The 19,518-nt window shown below is 40.3% G+C and overlaps 1 protein-coding gene across 5 annotated transcripts in view; it reads left to right on the plus strand.

Moving 5' to 3' along the window:
• Positions 1–19,518, plus strand: part of diaph2 (diaphanous-related formin 2) — a 753,551-nt gene that overhangs the window by 76,566 nt on the left and 657,467 nt on the right. For all 5 annotated transcript variants that reach the window (XM_087992147.1, XM_087992148.1, XM_087992149.1 and 2 more), the window contains one exon: positions 270–446. In XM_087992147.1, coding sequence (XP_087848273.1) covers positions 270–446 — 177 coding nt within the window. The remainder of the gene's footprint in view (positions 1–269; positions 447–19,518) is intronic.

Here is a 19,518-nt window from a genome sequence, read left to right on the forward strand (position 1 = left end):
ACAAGTTATCTTCCTTAAAATTCTTTTGTTCATGAACAGTTTGAAAGTAAGGTGTAGCCTTTAATTTTGATACTTGACTCTTCAATTTTGCTGCTTGTCAGAAATAAAGCATGAAACTGTATTTTAATCACTTAGAGAATCACTTAGAGAATCACTGCAAGTATGCATGCTTTTGTAACTGATGTGCTTGAAATAGAATATTTTAGGCAGTTGTGTAGATCTAGAAATCTTTATGAAATGATTTTGATACAATGTGTTTATTTTGACAGCGTGACAGATTAACCAGCTTTCGAAAGTCATCTACAAAAAAAGAGAAACCTCACATACAGCATCCTACTGACTCCCAAACAGCCATGTGTGACTTACCACTAGCACAACCAGTATTTGAGGAATGTTTTATGAATCTTTCTGAGAAAGAAATTTTAGATCTCTTTGAAAAAATGATGGTGAGTACTATGCTGCTTTTAACTGAAAGAACAATTCTATAATTTCTCGAAAACTTGACTGGCTAGACATTTTTAACTGCAAACGGACAGGCTATGACATCGCTTGTAGCTGTGCACTAAGCTGTGTTTGTAGAGGAAGTTGTGATGCTATGATCTGCTACATCATAATTTGTTTAAACACGCATGAAGTAGCAGGATCAGCATTTTAATTGAAGACTTAATATTGTCATGACTTGTTTACTTTGACAGTTAATGTGGCTATTTGAGTCACCGGTTAAATCCTGCAGAATATTTCAGTTACAGGATATATTTTTACCAAAATGTGCAACTTTTCTTTTCAAGGCTTTTTTAAAGAATACCACATTCAGTGACACCTTCAATATTTTTCTAAAATAATTGATCTCTATTTATATTTTCAGAAAATACCTTTAATAATACAACTTAAGGATTTAGAATAACAGTTTGGCAATCAAAAATTACAAGAAGTCAAAGCTACTTTTGCCCCTGCCATTTTAACATCAGGACGTGATTCAAATTTGCCTCATGCCTTCTGAGGGGCCATTATGTCAGCCACACATTTACTGAATCATTTCTTAGTTCACTTGGAGGCACTGGACATTAACTGGAAACTATTGATTGCCTCAATTTCTTGATGACTTTATGCTAGCATTAGTGACTTTGCGCAGCTTGCATAATGTAGGATTTCCATGTATTCTCCCATTCTTAACTTTGTGTGTGCCTGCAGATTCCCTTTCACTGCTCTAATTGGTCTGTCATATGGCTTACTTTATTAGTTACACGAGCAATTGCCAATTATAACATTATCTGAAATAGCAACAAGAGTAGGCCATTCAGTCCCTTGACCGTGTTCCTCCATTCAATGAGATTCTGGCTGATTTGTGGCCGAACTCAGTGCATCCAGCTTTGACCCATGTCCCTTAATACTTTTGCTAAATTAAAAAAAAATCTCAAATTTAAAACTAACAACTGATCAAGTGTCAACTGCCATTTGTGGAAGACTGTTCCAAACCTTTATCATGGTTTGTGTGTAGAAGTGCTCCTTAACATCTCTGTTGAACACACGAACCTTAATTTTCACATTGTTCCCTGGTTCTAGAATCCACAACCAGTGGAAACGGTTTATCTTCTACCCTATCTTTCCCTGTTAACATCTTGAAGACTTTGATCAGATCACACTTGTCTAAAATTTAGACAGGCTAAATTTGTATAATCTCCCCTCATAATTTAGTCAGTGAAATCCAGGGTATCATTCTTCTAAGCTTAGGTTGTATACCTTCGAAGACCAATATATTCTTCACAAGGTAGTGTGCCCAGTTGCACTGGTGCACAGTACTTTAGATGGAGGTCTGACTATGATTTTGTATTACTACAGCATAACCTCTATCTTTTATATTCCATTTTTCTCTATCAAGGATAGCATTATTTTGGCTTCTTAATTATTTTCTGCACTTGTTCATAGCATTTAAAGATTTATGTACTTAAACTGCCACGTTTCTTCGTACATCCACTTTTTTAATTCTGTAAAATCTAGAAAGTACCCTGATTTGTCCTTTCCCTGTCCAAAATGGATAACTTCATAGTTGCTTACCGTGAACTCTATCTGCTACAGTTTTCCCATTCACTTAGTGTTTCAACATCCCTTTGTAATTTTATCATTGTTACTGTCTCTAATTCTGCTTAATTTTTTATCATCAGCAAACTTGGATATAAGACTTTAAACCATTATCCAAGTTGTTAATAAATAATGTGAATAATTAGGCCCTAACATAGATCCTTGTGGGACACCACTGGTTGCATCCTGCTAAATACACTAACATTAGTGTAACACCCATTAACACTACTTCCTGTCAAAACTTTCCCGGCCATGTTAGTTAATTGCCCTCAGTTCTGTGAGCTTCTGCTTGGTTAACAGTCTCTTTTATGGGACTTATATTAACTGCTTTATGGTAGTCCTTATAAACAACTTCCATGACATTTCACTATTCTCTATCTTAGTCACCTGTCAAAACTTCAGTGAGGCTTTTTGTCAAGCATGATCTACCTGTCTTGAATCCATGCTGGCTTTCACTAACTAAAAACCTTTTAACTCAAAACCTTTCAAAGGTTTAATTTGTTGGGAATTTGATCTTAAAGATTTCTCAAGCATCTACACTTATTTTCTTTACATTTAACCCCACTAATTGTTGGAATGCACCGCAGAAAAAATCAAACTGGATAAGATCTATTGGTTCATTGAGATTGTCTCAAACAGTCAATATGCTATTGAGCATTGTTCTTTGTTCAGGATGAAAGAGCCCCCAATTTTTATTAATGTTTATAATGTCTCATTTATTGTTGCAGTGTAGGAAGAGTCTATTTAGCCCATCATGAAGTACATAAGAATTATGGATTAGTGATGTTTGACTGGCTTTACCCACACACATGCTCATTGTTTCCAGTCAAATAATTATCCAGTTTCTTCTTGAATGCCTTTGTTGACACTATGGGGAATTGAGTCTGTGGTAGTGGTCCTACCTTTGGACCAGGAGGTAGGGGTGACCTTAAAGATGGCTATTGACCCCTCCTGTTAAGTGGAAATATTTCTTCCTATCTATCCTGTTTGTGCATGCACCTCAAACTTTGTAACCTCCATCAGAACTCCACTCAGCCTTTTCTGTGCAAAGTAAATAACTCCAGTCTATCTAGTTTCAATCCATAGCTTAACCTAGGCCATGTCTTGGTGGATCTCCTCTGAACCCTCTTTAATTGCAATCGTATTATTCTTGTCATGTGGCGACCTGAATTGCACTCAGTACTCCAGTTGGAGTACTATCATAACCTCCTTGCTCTTGTATTCAGTGCTTTGGCTTATGAAGTCATGGATGCCGCCTTAATCATACTGTCCTGTGGCCTTCAAGGATCTGTGGGCATGCACACCGAGGTCCATCTGATATTTGTTGTCTATGGTTATATCATTCATTGTGCTCTCTTGCTTTGTTTGTCCTTCCAAATGCAAGATGTCTAATGTTTCAGGATTAGCTTCCGTTTGCCACTCTTTTGACCATCTGACCAGTTGGTCTGTTTTGTCCTTTGATCAAAGGGTTTCTTCCTTGTTATCTTCCACATCACCAATTGTTGTGATCTGACTGATCACATCTGCATTCTCATCTAGATCAAGGGATGCAGCAATGAGCCCTACAATATGCCACTGGACACAGGCCTCCTGTTAGGCAAACACCTTTTGACTGTCCTGCCACTGAGCCAATTTGCCAGGTTTCCCTGCACTTATGCTTGCATGTCACTTTAAATGCATTCCTTTTCATTCTTGATCCTTTTTAGGAGCAGAAAAGATTCTTCCTATCTGCTCAGTGCAGACCTCATGGTTTTGAAAATTATCAGAACTCCTCTTAACTTCCTTCTTACCAAGGAGAACAGTCCGATTTGTCGTCTTAATTTAAGTTTCTAATCTTTGTGATAATTTCTGCACCTACTCGAATGTATTCACAACCTCCTCATAATGTGACACCCAGAGTTGTACACATCACTCCAACTGAGGTGTAACAAATACCTTTTATCTAAGTTCAACATGACCTCTTTGCTCTTGCAACCTACGTCCCTATTAATAAAGCCCAAGATATTCGATGCTTTAGTAACTGCTCTCTATCACATTGTGATCTGTGCATGTATACACTCAGCTTCCCTCTGCTCCTGCCCCCTTTCACTATTAGACCTGTATTTTTTTATTGTCTGTCCATATTCTTCCTCACAAAACGCATCACCTCACGCTTCTGTGCTTTGACCTTTGTCTGCCATCAGTTTGCCTACTTTTACTAGCTTAAAGCTGTCCTTGACTTCTCAGTTTACAGTACTCCCAAGTTTTGTATTATTCATTAATTCTGAAATTGTCTCCTGTGTATTAAGATCTAAATTATTAAAATATATCAGGAAAAACAAGGGTCACAATATTGACCACTCCTCCAATACAAACCTTCCTCCAGCCTGGAAAATATCCATTGACCATGACACTTTATTTCCAGTGGTATCTGTGTCATGAATGAATGAGCAACTTTTTTATACTTTTGCTGTGGGTTTGATATTTAGTTGTAAGTCTGTACCCAAAACACTATCTTGGCCTCGGTATTCCAACAGTCAAGTTGTTGGAGCAGTGACTGAAGTGCCATACAGACACCTGTTTCATTCCATACAGTATATTCCTTGTACTTATCAAAAACGTAATCACAAGTATAATCAAATTTATAAATCAGTTTGAATATTTTTCTCTTCTTCCTTGGCAAATATACTGTTATATGCTTTGCACATCTTACAAGAAATGTACAATATCAATACAAATGATGAATGCATCGTAAAAAGAACTGCAAACCAGCTATGTTTAGATTGTGCTTGCCTTACATAGGCAACCATTACAAACCCTCTTCCATACAAGCTATTTTAAGGAGACCAATCCCTACTGTCAGTCTCTTCCATTTCTTAACTTTACGTTTTAACAAACAAAACAAGACTATTGCAACATTATAACAAATTGTAGTACAACAATCATGTGAGACACAACTCTAATCCATGGATGGACCTAGGTTCAATCCTAGATTCCAAATTTTACTTCAGAAACTTGGAGCCTGGAAGTGCCTATCTGCCTGTTCTGCATGAGTATTTGTCTCCTTCATGTGCATAGTCCATTTATGGATAACTTCCTTTGCCTCAAAAATGAGCTTCACAGAGTCTGCGGTGAGTTGTGGAATCATCCCCAGCTGTAAATCATCGTCTGTATCATATGGGTGGATGGTTAGAGTTATGTGCAGTCTCTCATTGGGTTCTGGCTTAATCATTAGCCACCAAATTCTGTTTAAGTAGGAAGAAATATTGCTGATAGCCACATGTTGTCCATCTAAGGTGCACCATTTCTGTCCTTTTTTAAATCCTGAGGCTGCTGTGGTGATACAGATGTCTCCTACTAAGTTCACAGTGAGTTAGCCCTTTTCCCAATAGTTTCCTCCTTGATGGCATTCAGACAAATCACTCTCTCCCTTGCCCCCCAACCTTTGGATCCCTCCAGAACTATAGCTTGGAATGGCGGGTTACTTAATAATATCCAAGTTCCTTCATATTTACCCACATTATGAACTCTTATTGGAGGTGTATCAGATTATCCCCATGTTTGGGTATATGAAGCACTGCACCAATGTAAAGCTGACCTTTATTGCCATTACAGGTGCTCAACACCTGGTTGGTGAGAGTGAGGCTTCTGAGGTGACTTATGGATGCCTTCTCCCCACCCATGTCAGTTGATCATCTGACTTCCAGTTCAATACTCTGAGCACCTAATTGCAACATATTTGTGCTAACTATCGACAGGAACCAGCTAGTATATGTTGAACAAAATACTGCATTATTACTGCAGGTTGCTAGTAATATTCTGAACTGATCTCAACATTTTGGTGCTTGAGGCTTCCTGTACTGCTTGCCATCCTACCCTCCTTGTCTTTTGTTGATCCTGGGATTTCTTGCCAACTACTATCCTCATCTTTTCCTGGAGAGAACTTCATTCTGCTATGTTGTATGTGCCTGCTCCTGTTATCTCTATCAACCCTCTCTTTCTCCTTTTTCTTTCTGTAAATTCATTGTGACTAAGTGTTGTCTCGGGTGGTGGTCAAAGTGCTTCTGGATTGTGCCATTGTACCAACATGGCACTTGCATGTCTGTCAGGTTAAACATTACCTGTATGTGTCTACGTTGTGGTACCAGAGTTTATTCTCTTTCGTTTCTTCTAAAACTAACCCTACTCCCCCCATCTCTGGGATTTGCTACAGTGTGGCTCTGGAGTAATTCCAGTGATCGTGATGGTGGCAGTTGGTGGGCCATCTCTATAATGTGAAGATCCTAGCCCATTGCACCTATTCAAATTGTCTCCATCCCTCCAGGTACATTTGGCTTTGAGGTAAATGTGTCCTTATACTCTACTCTAATTCACTTGACTGAACCATCAAAAGCTGTTAAGGTCTCCAATCCTCAAGGCTTACTCTTGTCTCAGACCATGTAAAAACTATCAACATCTTTTTTGCCTGGTGGAGCCATTCCCTAAAGGAAGGGATGAATCCCAAAACTTGATCTTCAAAAAATAGCCACATTTCACCCCAACATGCGATTGTTACTGTGACATTTGATCGAAAATATGGTTTTATGTGCGCAATTGATTATCCGCTTCACTCCAAAAGACAATTCTGTCAGCTGCCTGTCCCAAGATCTCGTGGCCACACAGATTGCAATTTTGAGGAAGATAATGACCATCGATTCTCCCATGTTTGTCTCTTCCTCTATTTTATTCAGTTGTCTTAGTTTCTTGCAAACCAAACATTTCTGCTCTTATTTAGTTTTTTTCTATACTTTTTATTGTATTTACAACGCTAGTCTCCTCACCCCTTCAGCCAATTCATGTACATCAAAGGCATGTTCCAGCCTTCCATTTTCTTCCCCCCTCATCCAATTCAGTTGGAGGGTGGATGTTTTGTCTGTTATTTCCCTTTTTCTTTTTCTTTCACTTTCATTTCCATTGGTGAGCCTGAGGAGTCCATCTGACCCCTAAGGGGTTAGGAGATAATGGGGCACCTGCTGGATCTCCATTTGGTTTGGGTTGCTTTGGTCCCACGATCCCCTTGGTCTGGGTTCCAAAACCAATCCCAATCCCATTCCTCGTTTCCTAATTCTAGGGTGTCACATTCTTCCAACATGGTTTAAATGTCCCTCCCTCCAAATTGTTGTAGCTGGTTAATATGATACCAGCTACTCTTGTTAGGGGCTGTTAGCACCTTGTATACTGATGGCCTTGCTTCATCTATCACTTCATATGGTCGTGCAAATCCAGCAGTAAGGTAAGATGTTTGTAGAGGTACCTGTTTCCCCATCGACAGCTCCATTGGCTTTGTCTTGGAGTCAAAGTGGACCTTACTATCCATATTATTTTCAGCTACATAATTTGCTTCTTTTACAGATTCAACCAGATGTTGTACTTGCTTAGCTTTCATTATTCCATTTGGTTCCAGCTCAGGTAGGTCTAATTCAGGCAATGCATCTCTCAACCAATTAACCTATAAGGGATAAATCCTGTGGAGGAAGCTACAGTGCTTCCTATTATCATCAAGACAAAACAAAACACTGTCAAATGGTCTGTTACTGCTACTGCTGCACCATTTTGGCAAGCATTTTCTTCAAAGTTCGATTCATTCTTTTGACTATCCCACTGGATTGGGGCATATAGGATCGATGGAACCTTTGTTTTATCCCTTGCAGTGTCATGATATTGTGGATCACCTGGGCCGTAAAATACGTCTCTTGATCTGATTCACTACTCCTTGGTCAACCCCAGGATTTTTATGTAATTTTAGCAGTCTTGATTAGAGTGGGAAATTCCTCTACCCATTTGGTGAAGGATTTACTATTACCAAGATGTATTTGTACCTCCCATAGTTGAGGGTAGGAGATTTACAAAATCAATTTGTAGATGTATCTGGGGCCTTTATCCTGGCCTTATCTGACGGTTCCTGTCTTTATTTTGTTGTCAGGGTGGTTTTAGGCACATTGGACAATTTTCACATAATGTTTCACATCCCCTTTCATTTGTGGCCACCAACATACCTTCTCCAACCTCCAAGGTTTTTTCTAATCCTTAGTGTTCATATTTTTCATGATGCCAATAAATCATCTGATTCCTTTCACTGTCTTGCCCTACAAATTTCCCTTCATGCGGTACCACACCCTCTTTAACTTGTATGTTTTTTTGTTCCTTATATTCCTCTGACTCCTTCCCTTCCAATACTTTTTGTAATTTTTTATCCTTTCTTTGTTCTTCTGCTAAATCAATTGGCGTCGCTTCTTCCTCTTTCTGTGCTTCTATTTCCTCGATTTGTGGCTGCCATTCTTCTCCAGCTATTGTTCCTTGCTTGGCTGATTTATCTATCTGTCTGATTCCCTCAGGTGATAACTTAGAATGAGTTTTTATTTTGATCACTGTTCTTTGCCTATGGCCTTTTCAAACATGAACCTCAGCAATGGGGCAGGCAGTAGGGCCTTCCAATCTGACACAACGCGCCTCTCCTCCCATTAGGTTAGGTATTCCATAAGTTTGTTGCATACGTAAATACTATGTGAATAGCCAGTAGATACTTGCGGGAATTTATCTGGGTGGCTCAATTTATGTGCCACTGCTGCCATCTCACCTGCTTGAGCACTATTGGTCTTTGGCAGTTTGAGAGCTGTACTGTCCACTCCCCATCCTTGTTCATCTTCCAGCTAGTTATCCGTTCTTGATCCTGTACAGATGAGATGTCAACAAAAATTTTTAAGGGTGATTTGGCATTCTCTTGCTGTTCTCATGTTTTTGTTTCTATCTGTCTTTTGTCTTGGGAATTCCCTGTGTACTTTTTATCAGGACTCCCTCCTTTTTGTTTTGATAAAAATGCTTCCTTGGGGACGTTTACTATCACCAGCAAACATTCGTGAGCTATCCTCTGGTAAATTATCTGCTGCATTGTCATGCTTTTAACCCTTTTTGATCATAATTCTATTAGTTTTAAAATAGTTACGGAACAGGAGAGGCCTGATCTAAAAGTTAGTTTGAAATTGGAGGAAGGCCAATTTTGATGTATTAGGCAAGAAAATTCAAAAGTTGATTGGGGCCGGACATTCACAGGTAAAGGCAAGGCTTAAAAGTGGGAACATTTCAAAAATGAGGTAATGAGAGTGCAGGCAGAGTATGTCCCTGTTAGGATGAAGGGCAACGCTGGTAGATATAGGGAATGTTGGATGACTAGAGAAATTGAGGTTCTGGTCACAAAGAAGGAAGCATATGTCAGGTATAGACAGCAGGGATTGAGTGAATCCCAAGAGGAGTATAAAGGCAATACAAGTATACTTAAGAGGGAAATCAGGAAGGCAAAAGGGGGAACAGGAGAGCTTTGGCAAATAGAGTTCAAGACAATCCCAAAGTGTTTCTAAAGTACATCAAGGACAAAAGACTAACTAAGGAGAGAATAGGGCCGCTTAAAGATAAGCAAGGCTGTCTATGTGGAACTGCAAAAGATGGGGGAGATATTGGACACTTAATTTGCATCAGTGTTTACTGTGGAAAAAGATATGGAAGCTAGAGAACTTGGGGAAATAAATAGCGATATCTTAGTGTCCATATTATGCAGGAGGTGGTGCTGGATTGCTTAAAACACACAAAGGCAGATAAATCCCAGGGACTGGATCAAGTGTCCCCCAGAACTTTGTGGGAAGCAAAGGAAATTACTGTTGGGTTCCTTGTATCATTGATAGTCATAGGCAAGTTTGGTGAACATGGTGCCATTATTTAAGAGAAGTAGTAAGAAGCAGCTAGGGAGCTATAGACTGGTGCGCCTGACATCAGTGGTGGGCAAAAGTTGTTGGAGGGGATCCTGAGGGACCGGATTTACGTGTGTTTGGAAAGACATGGACTAATGAGAGACAGTCAACATGACTTTGTGCTTCGAAAATCATGTATCACAATCTTGATTGAGTTTTTTGAAGAAGTGTTGATGTGGATTCGTGAAGGCAGAGCATTGGACATTGTAATGTGTTTAACAATTGGAAAAGGTAGATCATATGGGATACAGGGAGAACTAGCCATTTGGAAACAAAATTGTCTTGAAGGTCGGAGACAAGGTGGTGGTGGAGGGTTGCTTTTCAGACTGGAGGTCTGTTGCATAGGATTGGTGCTGAGTCTACTGCTTTTCGTCATTTATTTAAATGATTTGGATGTGAATATAATAGGTATCGTTAGTGGTGATGTATTGGCACGAGAAGGTTACCTCACTGTACAGTGGGATTTGGATTAGTTGGACCAAAGAGTGGTAGCTGGAGTTTAATCTCTATATCAAAAGTACGACATTTTAGTAGGACAGATTGAGGCAGGACTTTGACATTTAATGGTAAGGGTCCTGGGGAGTGTTGCTGAACAAGGAGACCTTAGAGTGCAGATTGATAGTATCTTGAAAGTGGAGTCGCAGATAGATGGGGCAGTGAAGAATGTATTTGAGATACTTGCCTTTACTGGTCAGTGTATTGAGTAAAGGAGTGGGATGTCATGTTGCGGCTGTACTTTTGGATTACTACTTTCAATGTTGCTCGCCCTACTATGGGAAGGATGTTGTTAAACTTGGAAAACATTCACAAGAGTGTTGCCATTTGGAGGGTTTGAGCTATTGAGAGGCTGAAAAGACTGTGGCTATTTTCCTGTCAGAGGCTGAGGGATAATCTCATAGATGTTTCTGAAATCATGATGGCCATGGATAGGGTGAACAGTCAAGGTCTTTTTCCAGGGTAGGGGAGTTTGAAACTAGAGGGGACAGGTTTAAGGCGAGGAGAGAAAGATTTAAAAGGGACCTGAGGGGCAATATTTTCATGCAGAGTGTGGTGCTGTATGCAATGAGCTGCCAGAGGAAGAGCTGGGTACAATTGTAACATTTCAAAGGTATATGAATAGGAAAGATTTAGAGGGATGTGGACCAAATGCTGGCAAATGGGACGAGATTAATGTAGGGTATCTGATCAGCATGGATGAGCTGACCGAAAACTCTTTCCATGCTGTACATCTCTATGACGCTATGACTGTACCTCTGTTTCTGTATAATACTGTTTAGCTCATTGTGCTGTTGTTAATACATCCATCCAGCAACATCCGAATGGAAGTAATGTTCCGTCAAAATTATCAATAGGTTCAACCCGACAATGCAAGTAAAACGTACCACCCAGAACACAGTCAACAAATGCCTTTCATGTGCTGTGTACCCCTCCTCGACTGGCGTGAGCATGTGAGAGACGTGGGCTGCTAGTCTAAACTGACCAAGCAACTCTTGCAGTAAGGAGAAAGTGAGGTCTGCAGATGCTGGAGATCAGAGTCAAGAGTGTATTGCTGGAAAAGCACAGCAGGTCAGGAGTCCCAAACTCTTGCAATAAGATTGCTGCTCTGGCCCTGTAAACACTTCCCAGGATATGCTGTTGATTTCCTGGGAGTTGTCATAATATTATTGAATACATTATCTCTACCTCTCCTATTTGTATGTTTGAAGGGCTATTCACTGATCCCACTTGAGGATGTTCCATAAAACCACTCAAAATTATTTGTTTCTATTTTCCAGTTGTCACTACTTACAATAGATATGTTCAGGGTGGTGAGGGATCTACCATCGTCCCAAAGGAAAATGATAGGATGGTGTCCTACCCTATCATCCACTAAGAGTTTCCCTGTCATATCCCATTTTGCATCTCACATCCATATTGGAGGGACTGGCGTTGTAGGTTGGGGCACAACCCACTTGTAGCCTCAATTGTTTGCACGTTATTCTGTGGCGTGGGCTGGAGTCTCTCGAGTTGTATCATAGAATCGTGGAAGCAGGCCATTCGGCCCTTGAGTTCATATCATCCTCTAAAGAACATTCCACCCAGACCCCGTAGCTCTACCCTATCCCGGTAACCCTGCATTTCCCATGACTAATCCACCTAGCCTGCACATCTTCAGACTGTGGGAGACTGGAGCATCCAGAGGAAACCCATGCAGACACTGGGAAATGCACAAAGTCCCCACAGAAAATCGCTTGAGCTTGGAGTCAAAACTTATGACCCTGGTGCTCTCTGGCAGCAGAGCTAACCACTGAGACACAGTGATGCTCTAATGGCAAGGGTTGGGCCTCCATCTCATTCGTGCTGCCCCTTTTGGGGGTTTGGACAAATTCTGATGTCGTGCACTTTGTTGCAAATAAAATACTTCTGTGAGCTCTTAGGAGTCCTACCACTTCCTGTGACTGCAGGCAGGGCTCATTATCCATGCCCAGGTCCCCTTCCTACCTTTTTGAAAAGGCAATGGTGGTCTCCTTGAGACTGGTCCCTATGTTTCCTTTCCCTATGCTGCTCCTTGAACTCTAAAAGGTACCATTCATCCTCCCTGAGCCTTTGTCCTCTTGTCTCCTTTTCCCAAGCTCTGACCATTTTCCTCAACGTCCTTGTGTGTGTGTGTGTGTGTGTTGTCTGGGGTGGGTCAAACATTTTACACTCCTTTCACAATTCTTCTATCTCATGGACCTCCAATGCACTGACTCTCTGATTGTCAAAAGGTGCAGTCAAATTTTGCCAGTCTCAAATTGGGCCGTATGCTCTCCGGATCTGTAGCCACAACCTTGTGGCAAATGCATTCGGGTGCTCCCCCTTTCTCTGTATACACTTACTCAGAGCTTCCACTGGGACCCCTCAATTGGCTCCATTCCATCAGTACAGCCTCATTTAACTCCTCTGGTGTTCCCCTTCTCCTATTTTTTTCCTTTGGCAAGGCTGAATATATAGTGGGACGGAGACGCATCATTTGCCAAGCTGAAGTCATGCTGATGTTTCTGCAGAATCTGCATGGTAATGGTCTGCACGCATCAGCATAATCAAGCAAGATCATCAGTTTGTGACTAACGAAACATCTAACGGAAAAAGGTCTTTCCAGCAGATTAGCGACTGTTTTTAGATTTTAAAGTAAAGGAGATTAATTCATTAGTTTCTTGCTTTCCGCCCTACTTTTGAAATAGCTTCAGTTTTATGTTGGTTGGTTATCCCACTTAACTGGACGTCTTTTTGTGATGCAGGGTGATGTGAACATTGAGAGTACAGTTCCCAGTGAAGTACTTGCCTTCTCAACCTCTCCCCTTTTCTGAGGTGTTGTGACACATATAGGTTAAACTGCCATCAGCCCTCTCTCGCTCGCTCGCGCCCGCTTGCTCGCTCTCCCTCTCATGAAAGACCAACTCTATGGTCTGGTAAGATTATGGTGGCTTTACCTTTATGCTTTTTACCTCCTATTTTGATTACCCTCAATGTTATTTAAAAAGTGATTTTTTTTTCAATTTTATAGAACTTTGATGAGATGGCATTTGAAGCATGGTGTGCAGTTCCAGTGTCTTTACCTAGGGAAGAGTGGCCATCTCCCAGAAGGGGTGCACTGGGCGTTCATCAATTTTTTTTATTGAGATGGTGGGATTGTTCTGAGCCTGCAGTGTCTAAGGTTTAGAAGAAAGGTGATCTAATTGAAACTTACAAATGTCTTTAAAGGCCTTGCTGGGATAGACGCAGAAAGGTTGTTTTCCGTGTGTGTGGGAATGGAGGGCATGTTCAGGAGGCATCTAGAATCTGGGGTGGTGGGGGGCAGTCTCAGATTAAGGGGAAATCTATTTTGGACAGCTGAGACAAAATTTCTTCACTAGGTTGGTGGCACATCTTGAGGGCTTTGAAAGCTCTGTCATTATGAAAATTCAAATAGGGCCGTGCAGGAAAATGTTTTAGTGGATGGTTGGCTATGATCGAGGATGGCAGAGCAGGGTTGCGGTGGAACTGAATGGCTAACACTTGCTTCTGTGTTCCTCTGTTTTTGTGTCTGCAGCTCTTTAATCATTCTTTTCACAAGTTTCTGCCCGGTCCTGTATTGATTCTGCTGAGCACTCATCTTTACAGGATTTAAATTAGATAAGATTACTTAGTGTGGAAACAGGCCCTTTGGCCCAACAAGTCCCCACCGACCCGCCGAAGTGCAATCCACCCAGACCCATTCCCCTACATTTACACCTTCACCTAACACTATGGGCAATTTAGCATGGCCAATTCACCTAACCTGCACATTTTTGGATTGTGGGAGGAAACCGGAGCACCCGGAGGAAACCCACACAGACACTGGGAGAATGTGCAAACTCCACGCAGAGAGTCGCCTGAGGCGGGAATTGAACCCGGGTCTCTGGCACTGTGAGGCAGCAGTGCTAACCACTGTGCCACCGTGCCGAATCTTAACATTTTTTTCTCACTTGTACAGTACTTTAATTTTTCTCACCTGAAGAAGCAAGATTTACATCTGGTTCATCTGTGGCTTTTTTTGTTGGAGATTTGGAATTAAGAGCCCAGCATTTTCTACTTGTTTTGCTGTGCTTCAGATTGGGAGGTGCATTTTTTAAATGCTCCTGTTGGTCTTTTCTTTAAATTTGCCTGAAAACTTTAATGACAATACTCAACAGTCTGTCCTTCTATTGAGATTTTGGTGCTGAACTACTTTTTGCCTTCGGTAATTTGTTTGGTAATGGACTTTTCTATACAACTGTCTTTAAAAATATTTAATGTATAGTTCAGTTATTTGGTTATTATTTTGATCAAATTTTGATGTCCATTAGAGAAATATCTGTGGTGAATCATTAGATAAAATGAAAAGAAATTACTGTTCCTCAGCTACTGTCAGAGAGTTGAGTCAAGTTACACTTTGTAAAAGCCTGATCTAATGTAGCCGAGAAAGTTCACTTTCATACCATGAAAGTTGACACATCATTTCCCATAATATATAATCATAGTTTGGCCATTCCCATTTATTTAACAGTTCTATGATTTTTGGATGATGTATAAGTACAGTAAGAATGATTAACAAATGGATCATCAAATTGTATGGCCATTTAATGTGAATGCAGTCTGTTATTCACGAATATCACCAAGCCTCCTTCAACAGCAGTTCCCAAACCTTCCATGTGTACAGCTAGAAGGACAAGGGCAACAGGTACATGAGGACACCATTACCTCCAAGTTCCCCTCATATTCACAGGCCACCCTGACTTGGAAATGCATTGCTGTTCCTCCTTCATTACTGAATTAAAATTTCAATCAATAACTAACAGCACTGTGGGATATCTTCACAACATGGACTACTGGTGGGAGAAGGCTCCTTACTAGCATCTGTTGAGGGATTATAAATAGATTATGGCTTTCACAGTTTTGTCCACATATTTTGAATGATTTTAAAAAAGTATCACCGCTTTGATCGCTGCTGTGTTTGCTGTTCTTACAATCAGTCACAATCTTTCAAAATAACTGACTGCTTTCTAGTTGGATATTATATGCAGTGGTTTGTGAAATGTCATGTTTGCATTTGTTAGAATGTCGAGCTTCCCAGAATGGCATGAGACCAAAAATTTTTCTGACTGGTGATTCGAAGGGCAGAATGGCCTACTCCTGCACCTATTGTCTATTGTCTAAACTTTTGCAAATAATTTGCATTCATGGAGTCCAGATTCTGTTAAGATGTGGTGAAATGTGATAAAACTGTGATCATTTCTGGAATTTGGACTTTGTAAAATACGAGGCAGATTGGTATCAATTATTGCTCTGATTATTTGTTTTACAAAGTTTAACAAGTAGTCATTTTGGAACAGTGACTTAAATCCAACATTGTTCAGAAAGTATGTCACTGAAACAGCTGGAGTGTTAATGAAAAGATGCTTTTATACCTTTTAGTTTGTAATGGACAATGTAAACAAATTAAGGCCATTCATCTCGTTTTCAGTTCTATTTAGAAAATTCAGATTTGAGTTGAGAAGCAAGTTTTGGTTTTTGTCCTAGCATAAGTTCACATAAGCCTGTTAGTTACTTCAGCTAAAATTTCTAGTTCATGAAGCTTCTCAGCCAGAAAGCTGTTTGATAAAAAAAAAACCTGCACATTATTAGAATTCAGGAAGTTTAAGCTGTCAGATTTGTGAAACGTCATCATAATAAGCTTGGAAAGGAATTATCAACTTTCTCTACAGTCCATAGGAAAGAACCTGACATAACTGACTCCTTTCAAAGTACCCAGATATGAGATACAAGTGTAATTTCTCTGCACTTGAATCTCTGTATTGGATGGTGTTGGAAGACAGGTTGAAACTTTATTTTTGAGTTTGTGTTTAGATCTTTCTGAATTAGGATATATTTATATCCTAAGAGTTTGGTTTGTTTCCTTGTTTTTGTATAACAAATTTATTTTCTGTTGATAAGAATATCTGCCTCTTGTGAATATGTTTGTGACCAACCAGTGTGTTAAATAACAAAATAAATCTCTGAAGTAGAGTTTCATTCAAAGATCTGACTCGACCATTTGTACTATCTAGTTGAATTATAACAAAAGAAAACGAATCAAATTGCCCCACTGAATGAATACAAATGTTTGCTTTTCATGGTGAGAAAAAAAACTGCAGAAGTTTTTAATTAATGAAGATAGAAATGAGAATATTGATGTAGTTTGTTGGAATGTGGGGAAGACTTCCAAAGGTCATGGTTAAGACAGAATCAGTTTTGAAAAAAATAGCAGTTACTGAAGTGAATCCATCATCAAATAGATGCTATTATGCACTTCGGACTGTTGTGACAAGTCAGAAAAAGTAGCTGAGAATTTGTTTGCAATTTATAATCCTCAGTATACTGAATATTAGCAACGCTTTGTTTCAGGAAACAATAAAGGATAAGCAACCTTAATGTAGATAAGTTAAGAATAATGCAGGTCCATTGTTCAAGACGGCATTTAGAGATATGTAAGAAAGTTAAGAGTAACTGATACAGAATTTAAACAGATAAATGCAAGTTTCGGGACTGCCATGGTTTAATGAGAAACTACAAATTATATTGTCTCATCATATACATGTCTTTAAAGGGTGTTTGATAAAGTGGTGACAAGAAATCTCATAGTTTGAGCATCATATAGAAATATTTTTTGAGCAGTGAGGGCAAAAGTATGATTAAGGTTACTCAGATATGAGCTTCCATGAGAGAAACCCAGGGAATGGGGATCATTTTCAATTTCCCACAATTCCATCTTTGAATCTGTCTACTCAGCTTTCAAGCTCAGGAGCATTGAAATCATCCTTTCTGAAGTCACGGTGGTATTCGTTGAGAAGTTTGATAAGCTGCACCCTGTTACATTGTTTAGTCTGTCTGCAGCTTGCAGTGCAGTAATGGGGAGGAGAAAGTGAGGTCTGCAGATGCTGGAGATCAAAGTTGAAACTTTATTGCTGGAACAGCACAGCAGGTCAGGCAGCATCCAGGGAACAGGAGATTCGACGTTTCGGGCACAGGCCCTTCTTCAGGAGGCACTGGCCTAGTGGTATTATCACTAGATTATTGGTCCAGAAATTCAGATAATGTTCTGGGGACCCAAGTTCAAATCTCACTATGCCGGTAGGTGGAATTTGAATTCCAGGTAAAAAAATTCAATTAAGAATCCTGAATTATTGGTCTAATGATGAAACCATTGTCAAATCTCAGAAAAACTCATCTGGTTCCCTCATGACCTTCAGGGAAGAAAACTTGTCATCCTTACCTGGTCTTACCCATGTGACCACACCCATAGCAATTTGCTTGAGTCTTAACTGTCCTCTGGGTAATTAGAGATGGGCAACATATAGCCAGTGGCACCCATATCCTAATGAGTGAATTAAAAAAAACCCACACCATTCTCCTCCATTGCCTATTCTGGTTGTCCAACTGGATAGAACTCCGGAGCTTGGCTTCATTCTTACCTATCTCATGGTAAAAATCCTCATCCCACATTTAGGAACTCAAGTATCTGTTTGTCTCCCTGCTATTTCTCATATATGTGCTACCCTTTGATATCATAGGAAAATATCAGTTTCCACATGTGTGTTGTTAATACTTAGTTCCATCTCGCCATCATTTCCTTGGGCTCCTCATCTACATATGGTGTGTTGCATTGCTTATTTGACATAAATACTGGACAAAGCCTTATTAGAATAAATGTTTCCCCTCATAGGAGAGTCTCAGGCATTGTTTCATAATAAAGGGGTGCCAAGTTAAGACTGACGTGAGGTGGAATTTCTTCTGAGGGTTGAGTATTTTGAACTTCGGTTGGAGGAAGAGCGCCTCATCTTCCGCCTAGGAACCCTCCAACCACAAGGGATGAACTCAGATTTCACCAGTTTCCTCATTTCCCCTCCCCCCACCTTGTCTCAGTCAAATCCATCGAATTCAGCACCGCCTTCCTAACCTGCAATCTTCTTCCTGACCTCTCCGCCCCCACCCCATTCTGACCTATCACCCTCACCTTGATCTCTTTCCACCTATCACATTTCCGACGCCCCTCCCCCAAGTCCCTCCTCCCTACCTTTTATCTTAGCCTGCTGGACAAACTTTCCTCATTCCTGAAGAAGGGCTTATGCCCGAAACGTCGATTCTCCTGTTCCCTGGATGCTGCCTGACTTGCTGCGCTTTTCCAGCAACACATTTTCAGCTATTTTGAACTTCTTGGCAGAGAGCTAAGAGGACAGCCTATTTATTATGGTCATATTTAAAATTGAAATGATAATACAATGCATTGAATGGACAGGCACTCTTTATCCTGGTAGTGTAAAATTAATCTATTTTCTTTGAGACAATCTAAACACTTCCCCTTGACATTCAGTGATGTCACCATCACTGAATCCCCTACTGTCAACATCCGTAAGATTACTATTGATATGAAACTCAACTGGACTCTCCACATAACTAGTGGCTGCAGGAGCAAATCAGAGGCAGGGAATACTCTGGTGAGTAACTCACCACCTGACTGTCCAAAGCCTGTCCATTATCTGCAAGGCACAAGGCAAGAGTGTGATGGAATGCTGTCCACTTAGTGGAGGCATGTAGCTCCAACATCGACTCCGTCCAACTCTGACCCCTACCGCGCCCCCCCCCCCCCCCCCCCAAAAAAAAACCTCCAAACTGACGTTTAGTGGTAACAGTATGTACTATTGACAGCATGCATTGCAGATGTTCCTTGGGCAGCATCTCCAAATGCACAATTTTCCATCTTGAAGGACAAGGATAGGCGATACATAGGAATGCCACCACCTACAGGTTCCTCTTCAAGTTCCTGACTTGGAAAGATATTGCTTGTTCCTTCACAGTTGCTGGGTCAAAATCTTGAAATTCCCTCCCTGAAAGTATTATAGATTTACCTGCAGCATGTGGACTGCAACAGTTGAAGAAGGCAGCCACCACCACCTTCAAGGACAATTGAGGATTGGCAAGCATTTATTGCCCATCAGCAATACCCCATGAAAAAGCAAACCAAAAATTCTTTGTCAAATTTGTCTGTTACAAAATTAAATATTGTAAAGATGATTTCTTAGCTAGTGAATTTCATCTTGATTCTCTACATTCTTGATCTTGTACCTTAAGGGAAAATCAACAAAAAAGGTACTCTCTGACAATTTTGGGTTGGATTAACAGA

Source organism: Chiloscyllium plagiosum, unplaced genomic scaffold (assembly GCF_037043375.1).
Source record: "Chiloscyllium plagiosum isolate Xiang-an unplaced genomic scaffold, Cpla_swu_hap1 HiC_scaffold_11, whole genome shotgun sequence".
NCBI classification, from domain to species: domain Eukaryota; kingdom Metazoa; phylum Chordata; class Chondrichthyes; order Orectolobiformes; family Hemiscylliidae; genus Chiloscyllium; species Chiloscyllium plagiosum.